Source organism: Panulirus ornatus, chromosome 48 (assembly GCF_036320965.1).
Source record: "Panulirus ornatus isolate Po-2019 chromosome 48, ASM3632096v1, whole genome shotgun sequence".
NCBI classification, from domain to species: Eukaryota; Metazoa; Arthropoda; class Malacostraca; order Decapoda; family Palinuridae; genus Panulirus; species Panulirus ornatus.
Genome location: NC_092271.1, coordinates 19375629 through 19386022, shown reverse-complemented (window position 1 = coordinate 19386022; position 10394 = coordinate 19375629). Strand labels below are relative to the sequence as shown.

General features: G+C 45.1%; 1 protein-coding gene across 1 annotated transcript in view; it reads right to left on the bottom strand.

The window, feature by feature from the left end:
* Positions 1-9706: 9706 nt before the first annotated feature.
* The window catches only part of LOC139763800 (uncharacterized), a 202543-nt gene continuing 201855 nt past the window's right edge, over positions 9707-10394 (bottom strand). Inside the window, exon 18 of the mRNA XM_071690057.1 lies at positions 9707-10188. Coding sequence (XP_071546158.1) covers positions 9862-10188 — 327 coding nt within the window. The 3' untranslated portion in view covers positions 9707-9861. The remainder of the gene's footprint in view (positions 10189-10394) is intronic.

The following is a 10394-nucleotide window of genomic DNA, read 5'->3' as shown; positions in this document are numbered from 1 at the left end:
TCCACACAGTATGTAACCTGTGATGGATTTCAGTCACTGAACACCCACCCCCCCAGTCACTGTACCTTTTGTGCGCTCTGTATCCTGCACTGCGCCACCATCCACGGGAGTGGTCAACGAAATGATAGCTGCTCTTGCGACGAAACTCAAAATCAACACGACTGCCTTACGACACAACAAACCTCTCCAGTGGTCTGACCTTACGACACAACAGGCCTCTCCAGTGGTCTGACCTTACGACACAAAAGGCCTCTCTAGTGGCCTGGCCTTACGACACAACAAACCTCTCCAGTGGTCTGACCTTACGACACAACAGGCCTCTCTAGTGGTCTGACCTGACGACACAACAAACCTTTCCAGTGGTCTGACATTACGACACAACAGGCCTCTCTAGTGGCCTGACCTTACGACACAACAACTTCTCCAGTGGTCTGACCTGACGACACAAGAAACCTCTCCAGTGGTCTGACCTGACGACACAACAAACCTCTCCAGTGGTCTGACATTACGACACAACAACTTCTCCAGTGGTCTGACCTTACGACACAACAACTTCTCCAGTGGTCTGACCTTACGACACAGCAAACCTCTCCATCCATGTAAAGTAAACTCACCCATTTACCTCCACGTTCCAGCAACATCACAAGTGGGTTACCAAACATAAGTCAATGAGACTCCATGATGCCACGCCAGAGTCAGCCACGTAGTGGGAAATTGTGTTTTAAGTCGTGTGATTAGGATGGCTGGACTTTAGCGGACAGTGTACACACCGACTTCCTCACCATTTGTTAGGTTCCAGTTCACGATAAGACTGACATACCGTCAAAGTCGAGTGTCCATGAGATTCATATACCTCACTGAAGCTTTGGTTCAGCATTTTTATTCGAGGTTTCAACATGGTACGTACTTCAGAAGCTCACTGCATCACTGCATAAGTTCTTCGTAGTTTAAATAACTTAAAGTCTTCATACCTCAGTTGAGGTGATGAGTGAAGAACATACGTTTACTCAAAAATAATTTCAAAATGTTTTGAAATTATTATTTTTTCTTTAATAGATCTTACATTTGCAATTCGCGAAGGAAAGGTTTTGTAGCTTTCATAGCTTTGTGTCTTGTTTTATAGATAATCCTGAGTATCATTAGTGTTATATGAGGCCCTCTGTATCAATTTCCTAAATGATAATGGTCTTAAGTCTACCAGGTGCTGGTTTCGGATATAACTCTGTCCTCCCTCCCTTATTCATTTTCTGTAACTCATTTTCTATGACAACTCTCTGTAGGCCTTATTAAATTAAACTTGAAGAAATACACATACATCTTACAGTGGCGGATGAATGTATAGTAATGTCCATGTCTGCTTTGAGAATGTTTATCATAGTAGAGTCAAAATATAGAGAGAATTGGATTATATTTTTTTTCCCCCCACATCGCTGACCGCAGGACATTATTATTGTAAAATTTGTGTCTTCCAAGACATTTCCTAATATGTCATATTACAGATGTTTGTAGATAATGGTGGTCGTTTTGGAACAAAGAATTTCTTTCGTCGTTGTCTTGTGTCTGCTCCACGTGATAACTAAATACTTATGTAAGTTAAGTGTTCCTTTTATTAGAACTTCGGATCTCATTTGTTGTTGTCACGCGTTGTTTGCACAAAGAATAAGTTGATTTGTATGCTAATATTCGTTTCGAATGTTAGACTTTGTATAATTTCGCCACCAGTTTTGGTTGTGGTCGACCTATATGATATTTGCTTGATGACCAGATTGCATTGTGGCCAAGGGCTTAACCATACGCTGGTGGCACACTTGGCCACATTGTAGTGCACTGTGAGAATTCAAAGTTTATCGTAATATGTCGCCTTACTTCAGCAACCTTATATCCCTGAATGCATTTGGTAGTTGATTCATTCAGTTTCTGTACGCGTGAAGCGTTCTGAACATGCATGTTAAAAGTACAGCTTAATCTTGATCTTCCGTTGAGCATGCAGAACTTGATGTGTCATCAGGTCAAAACATTATATGTTTTATATCAGTCATTATCTGATTCTCGTCCATGGCGTCTGATCCTTTACTCACGAATTTAGAAGCATTATTGCCCGTCGAATCTGAAATGAACGTTGCCGAACGCATTGCTTACAGTAAAGAGGCGCAATTCACAAAGTCGTGGTAGCGTATTATAATATTGTTCAAGGGGAATCGCGCCACTGAAAGGTTTCGGCGCTAAGTTGATAAGTCTGATTGAAGCTGTCATGTCATGACATTACGCTTCTCAATACTTTTGTTACAGTGATAATCAGAACGGAATTTCCGAGCTCGTTACCGTATAGTTCAGTTGTTATGTCGTAATAACCTCACACAGTATCGGAGGACGGTGAAGGGGGGTGGGGACATGACGTCATAGGAAGGATACCCGGGAAGGCGTCACTTTGGTTGTAAACGTCGGATGGTCTGGACGTTCTCGTGTGCGAGAGAGAGAGTCGTATTTGCGTACGTCGTGGCGAGCCTGTCGGAAGAGTGAGGAGGGGAAGGGCAGGTCGGGTCTCCGGTCGTATCGGTGGCACGTTCTACCACCCTGGAGGCCACCAGGATTCAATGGTGGCGTGGATATGCTTACACAGGAACTCACGGTGCTTGAAAAAGCGTTCAGTGAGGAGGGAAATATCACCAGTGTGTGCATGGAGGTGATCCAAGGTGAGTGGAGACTAAGGTTGCTTGTTATCCTGTTTGGCCCAAGATTTTATTCCTTGGGTTTAGCGTTACATTATCGTAAGGTGTAGCAAGGGTATATATATATATATATATATATATATATATATATATATATATATATATATATATATATATATATTTACCTGTCTCTTTTCGCTTTAGGTTAGGTGTGGCCATGATTGAGGCTTCCAACAGTTAAAACTTCCCTGAGGGTAATTCAGCTTCATGTGTTTTTTATGGTCCATCGCGTCTTTCCCCTCGCTAGCACAGTTCACAAACTCGTTAGTTCAGGTAGTTTATGTAAGCCATTCACGGGGTCAACGACTGACTGTTTCGTGGACGTCGAATGTGTGTGGTGACCATTGGACGTGACGGGTCGTCAAGCCGACTTAATGGGTCATGTAGCGATTATCCTACGTATGATGATAAAGGAAAGGAAATCGTTCGTGACAACTGCATAGCGTTTTCCTGCTTGCTTCGACTGGCAAGAAAAGTACTCGTGTAATGATACGTAGAATCTTAACTGATTCCTTCATAATCTGGTGGCCATCATTACCAAAGTAAAAGATGGTTTAAGTTATCATATAAAGTACTTTTACAATAGAGATCTGATGCCTTTGGGTGAGGAAAGTGAAGTTACCTTGTATGGAATTACTAAGACTTTTAACTCGATGTTAAGAACCAACCTACTAATTTCCCGACCTGAATATGATATCCATTCCCGTGGATAGGGAAAACATGAAGAATATAAGGGAGATATGAATGATTTGCTACAGTTCATATGGTATTATGTTACCGACTGACCTACAGTACCACGGGTGGGGTTTACTTGGGCCCTGCGCATATCAGTTGCCAGGGTCATTGCGCACACCTTATACAACACACACACACACACACACACACACACACAAGGTCATTAAAACAGTCAGGGTCATGTTAAAACGACCAGCCGAAAGGTCGTCAACACCTCCAGGTGTTAAGAGATGATGATTATATTAAAAAACATTCACAGTCACTATTCCCGTGGTTCCTTTAGGTCGTGGGCGAGCGAAGGAAAGGCCACGAAAGTCTCTCTTGCTTGTTGGCGATTGGAAGGGAAGGTTCTGTGAGGTCGCATAGTCGGGAGGAGTGAGGGAGGGCTCGTGGTGTGTGTGTGTGTGTGTGTGGCTGGGGGTAAGGGAGTGTGGAAGCTAGGAAAAGAAAAGGAGAGGAAGACGGTAATGAAGTCCTGGTACTCCACACAGATGCTCCGTTGTTCCTTTGGTGCACGTCACGGAGTCGCATTCACGTCCTTGAGGGAGATTACCAACTGACTACCATGGGTGACGTAAGTAGTAAGGCTGTGTTGTTATCAACGGTGATTACACTATGTGGTTAGTTTGTGGCAGATGTAGCACAGACATGGTCCATGACACGTTGCTCAACCAGCATGATGGGTCGTGACAAAGATTACGTAGTATGTGGTAGTTTGTGGTAGAGTATATAATTAGTACAGTAGTTTGTGAGAGATTAGGTAATAATTGGTAGTTTGTGACAGTTGATTACACATTGAAATGTGATAGGTCGTGACGTTACAGAGGATGGTGGGTTATGACGCAAGTTATGTAATTAGTATGGTGGTTTGTGACGTCATATGGTTAGTATGGTGGCTTGTAACAATGAGTCGTAATTAGATAGTGTTCTCCCACATTATGTCACCTCAGTGAATGTTTGTGACTAAGATTATATTAGTCAATATAGTTGTTTGGGACCAAGACTATATCAAAAGTACTATATCATATAAGTATATTTTTCTATATATATATATAGACTATATCATATAAGTATATTTTTCTATTGCATGTATTGTCTATTTATTGCATACTCCAAATTCATGCACCCACGAAAATCTTTCTTTTCTTTCATTATATTCGCCATTTCCCGCGTTAGCGAGGTAGCGTTAAGAACAGAGGACTGGGCCTTTGAGGGAATACCCCTATCTGGCCCCTTTCTCTGTTCCTTATTTGGGAATATATATATATATATATATATATATATATATATATATATATATATATATATATATATATATATATATATATATATATATTCTATAATATCAGATATCATTCTCCATGTTAGGTCGCTATGATGTAGTAGCGAGCCAGGTGTGTTGATCTGACAACGCCTCACGGATTGGATGGCGCTATCCAGTGTCCTTCCGTGCTGACCACACTGGTGTCACGTGATGTGGGGGGTCACCTCTGTTGTCATGCGTGTCTCTAGCCCGGTCGGCCGTCTGGCCTTCCGGGATCCGCCGTTCAACACTTACGTAATTTCCGGGGCCAGAACGTATCGTGAGCCATCATACCATCGAGCTCTACACTTCTAGAATGCCTTTACCGGTACGTCAACGCCGCCTCCGTTCTCGGGCGAATTCTCATTCGTTGTGGCTTGGGGTAGAGGGAGGTTTTTACACTTGGTTTGTAAGAGGGAAGATGGCCCGCAGTGCTGAGGGAATCAATGAGTCGCGAAGTCTCGTACAGTCTTTGCTGAGCGTGTGTCTCCCTCGCTGCAGCAGTCTGAAAGTGAGGAGTTTTAATGAGGGCAGGAAGAGCAAGCGGTAGTTTGGTCATTGAGGTTTGTTTGGGTGGTACGCCTGGTTGGGAAAAATGTACCACGTTTAGAGGAATGTGTCTTGGCTATTGAGGGCATCGCTCATTTTCCTCCTCCATCAGCATGATTCGGGCCTTATTTAGCGTCATGGTAAATTCTCTTCGCGAAGAGTTCGTTGGCAGCTGAGGGCGAAGAAACGCTGGAAGTTGCCATTAGATATTTCAACACCCACTGAGTTAGGAAGGTAGTACTTCCCTGGGCAGCTGGTGTCTACACCCTACTGACTGGGAGGGTGTAAGATGGTTCGGGTCATCACCTCACCACTCCTGGTTCAGGAGGGTAGTACTTCCCTGGGCAGTGGTGTCCACAGTTCCCTGGGCAGCTGGTGTCCACAGCCTACTGACTTGGAGGGTGTCAGATGGTTCGGGCCATCACCTCACCACTCCTGGTTCAGGAGGGTAGTACTTCCCTGGGCGGCTGGTGTCCACAGCCTACTTGACACTTGAGTGTGTAAAATGGGTTCCGACCATCACCTCGACGCTCTGAAGTCGGTGCGGTACTGCAAACGTGGGTTAGTCGTATAGATTTCCTTGAATATAAAAGACGAACACGTCGTTACAACCTCCAGGGTAATCGATTACCCAGTTACAACCCCCAGGGTCATAGATTGAAGGGTGTCGTGATGAGAGAGAATAAGTATCATTGACCATCGTAAATTACCCACGATGTCCGAGGTTACAAACACAGTCGTATATTATTTGTAAGCCTTTTATTACAAAACATACCTCTGACATTTTGTAACATGTACACATTATGTACACAGTGAGTACTACACAGCACAGACGAGGCTGACTGTGCCTCCAGGTGCGCCACAGAGGTACAACATCTGGCTGTAATATGGCATTCTTTACAACAGAACACACAGCTACACTTGCTTCGTCTGATTGAACATCCACACACACACACACACACACACACACACACACACACACACACACACACACACACACCTGCTGTATTGTACTGAACAAAATGCGATAAGAGAATGCGTCGGAAAAGGCTAAATATGAGTGCACTTTACACACGAGTTAACCTGTAAGGGAAGAAAAGAGAATATTATTCTATCCTCGTGTCTGCATGGACAGTCAGGTGTCCAGCCATCAGTTCCTCCTCAATATATAATTTTCTCCATTTAGGAAGCAAAGGTGTCGGAGATTAGAAGGGGGAACGTAACAGATCCCCTTTGGAGATTTAAGCAAATTGCTTACATGATTATATGGAAACGTGTTATTGAATCCCGATTTATGGTCTTTTAAAGGATCAGAGTGAATATATATATATATATATATATATATATATATATATATATATATATATATATATATATATATATATATATATGTTATGGCTTCGTTGTTGATGAAGCAAAAGAGAGAAAAAGAAATGTATTTGGCAGAGAATATTTCAGTAATTTGATGGTAATGATAATAATACTTCTGAGTGAGACAGGTCCTCTTCCCAGTCATTCCCATCACCAGATAAGGTCTAGTGTGTGGTAGGGAAAGCTGCATGGGTGTTAGGCCATTAAACGAATTATATCACGGAAATTAAGGCCCTCTAAGGGCCTGGCCTCGACGAAGACTTTTGTCCTTTCACGTAGAATCAGCTGTTGATGATCCTGTCTCTCATGGTCTTCCTCTTAAAGTAGAGGTCATTGTTAACTCAGGATCAAGAAGTGGATGAAAGCTGCCAGAGGGTTGAGAGAATGAATGAAAGCTGCCAAAGCAAGTCTTCGATTCCCATCAGTGGTCGAGGTGAGAGAGAGAGAGAGGTTACGGCTCGTAGGCTATAGAACGCATGGATGTCCTTAGCGGATGATACTATGGTATAATCGTGGTGACTGATTGTGTAGGAAGATGGTATACATGTATAAGGTGGTCGTGTCTGGACTGCGAGTTGTCAGGGCTGGATGGACGGAGGGTACACAGTGGACAAGATTGTAATTACTGAGGAAATACTGTAGCAAAGGCGGCGGCATGTACTGGGGCAAGTGTGGAAGCCGGGATGTAGGAGTGGACATAGGGATCCCCGGTAGGTGATGTGGAATGGGGTCCAGTGTTTGGTACTCGGCTGAATACGGTGGGCTTACTGGAAAGGAGAGACACGAGCCATCGTCTGTGGCGGCGAGGGTTCGTCAGGGGTAGAACAACCCCTTGCTTTTGAGACACACCTGCACCAGGAGGGCGACTGCTGGCAATCAAGGTGGATCTTTTGAAAACGCGAGCGCGAGAGAGTTGAACGTGAGGGAAGCAGTGTGAACTACAACAGTTAGATAGAACGGTTTACTAAAGAGTACCAGTGTATGCCAGGCCAGGTTGCAGACAGTGACCAGGAGTGTGTATACGAGCGAGATAGAATGGAATGATTAAGGAACGTAGGAATGAACCTGTGAAGGAATCTACTCAAATGTGACATGTTCACGATCGAGGCTGGTTCAACACGAGGAGCTTTGGTGTATAGTGACCATCGAACTAAAAGGTGCAGAAGAACGGCCGCTGGGAGCCACTGGGGGTGGCGTCCTTGCTACATACATCGGCCTCCACACACTGGCTGTATTACCCCCTCGGGTCAACACACACACTGTCACACGCAGCACACCATAGCGCGGTCCTGTCGGGAGCTACAAGCGTGTGGTGCTGATGAGGAGGGCGAGGGGAGGGGAGCACAGAGCTAACGTTGGTGACGAGGAGGTACCATACGCGTGTACCACGAATACACACCACTTAAAACAGAGGGTACGAGGTACAGACACCACACCAAGCGTAGGGCGACGGCTAGTTAGGCCCAGGTCCGGTAAAACTAACACCCGTGATAAGGTCTAGATAGCTAGGGTTGTCCCCTCTTAGTTTTCTATTCTTTCCCAAATGTTTGGGATCGTATATTTTTCCCCCCCGTTATCTAGGGTAGGCAACAACCTGTGCTGCCCCCCCTTTTTTCTTTGGTATTTCCACCAGACATGGCCCCATGTGTAGACCCGCTGAACCTTCACCCCGTGGAGGGAGAGGTCACCTAATTCTTCCGTCACTCCGTGAGGCGAAGGTTTCGGGTGCGTACCCAAACGCCAGCAGCAGCGCCAACAAGTGGTGCCGGCACACGTCGTGGTGCTGTCGTCGTGGCTAACACTTGCAGGTCATGGCTGGCGTCGCTACTAATTTGCTCACTGCGAAAGACATCTGGCCAGCAGATGTGGAGCATCTGTCCCGCTTGTACGTGACGAACATTGATACACCGACTCATCATGATGTGCATAGCATCCAGGTGTGTCCAGGATAACATGGCATCCAGGTGTGTCCAGGATAACATGGCATCCAGGTGTGTCCAGGATAACATAGCATCCGGGTGTGTCCAGGATAACACAGCTACACAGAACTTTCTAACAGTGACAACAAAGAAGTCAGCGTGTGGACATAGAATAGCACATATATTGTCAGTAATACTTCACTGAGATCTTTCTGGTACACACATCTATACTGTTTACGTGTAATATATATATATATATATATATATATATATATATATATATATATATATATATATATATATATATATATATATATATATTTATATATATATATGAAAAATAGCATCTGTGCTAGAAATCAATAATAATCATCTTTTAACATTAAATACACCTACATTAGTGAGTCCATATCCCATAGACCACTGTCAGTCTCACGCGCATTGTTCTAATGATGGCATTTAGAGCATTGATTGAGATCTATACTGAATGGGAAAAGGAACAGTCGTCATTGAACTCGTTTTTTTTTTTTTCCTTTTTCTCCAGAGATTAAAACTTATCTCACTTTAAAGTTGTGATGCATGAAAATATATTCTTAAAATATCCCCAAATACTGTTTCTGGGAACTCTCCCCCCCCAAAGAAAAAAAAAAATCCTTCGTGGATGATTATCACTTGTGTCACTTCAGAGTCACTGATCATAGGCCTGAAATGGGTCGACTGACGCTTAGAGCCATCAACCAACATTCTGTTGAGTGTGTGTCCTTGGACGTTTGGGGGGTTACAGACAGGTCATCGGTCTTGTTCCTTCTCTGCCGGGTCTTTGCAGGTGCTCATGCTACTAAAGTTCTCCATCCATCACACCGAAACGTAAACACATGACTTACAGCACATTAACGAATGATTAGATGCCTCAGGAGAAGGCCAGATATCTGAGAACCATCAGGGCCAAACAGTTGGCTTCCACGAGCTACCCCAATTGAATCAGGGGGTGACACTAGATGATATACGCCTCCTTATATCACCGGTATCATTGCCGGGACGACTCACTCACACTAGTCATAATGGCGATATACTATACATAAATCTTCGGTGAGGTAACGTAGGACTTCCCTTCCCCAAGATAACACCGAGGCTTTCAGAGAGAGAGAGGGAGAGAGAGAGAGAGCACCGAGGGGTTGAAGGGAAGGTTTGTCGTCGAACATCAGACCAGCAGTGGAGTGCTCAGTTACACTGCAGACCGCCACGCACCGAGATATCACGAGGTCTTCACCGTCGAAGACACTGCTGCTGCTGCCGCTCCTCTTGCCTCCCAGGAAGCGCGGCCTTCCAGGTTGCCGAAGAGAGCGTCGAGGCTTCCGCTGAGCAGGAGTACGGCCACGGTCACCCACCACCGCCAGCAGGTTATCCAGGGGCTGGTGGCAGCCAGTGGGGAGGGCGCCCCGCCACTGTACTGTTGAGGGGTTGGCACCTTGTCGATGACCTCGGCAAGGACGTAGAGGGAGAGTCTGACGTCGTGGTGGATCTGAGGGTCGCGGTCGTTGATCATCTCCTCCACCTTCCGGATGGGCTTCTCGCATCGGTTCTGTCAAGGTGTGGAAGGGCAAGATTGAGTCAGGGTGTGGAAGGGCAAGAGTGAGTCAGGGTGTGGAAGGGCAAGAGTGAGTCAGGGTGTGGAGGGGCAAGAGTGAGTCAGGGTGTGGAGGGGCAAGAGTGAGTCAGGGTGTGGAAGGGCAAGAGTGAGTAAGGGTGTGGAAGGGCAAGAGTGAGTAAGGGTGTGGAAGGGCAAGA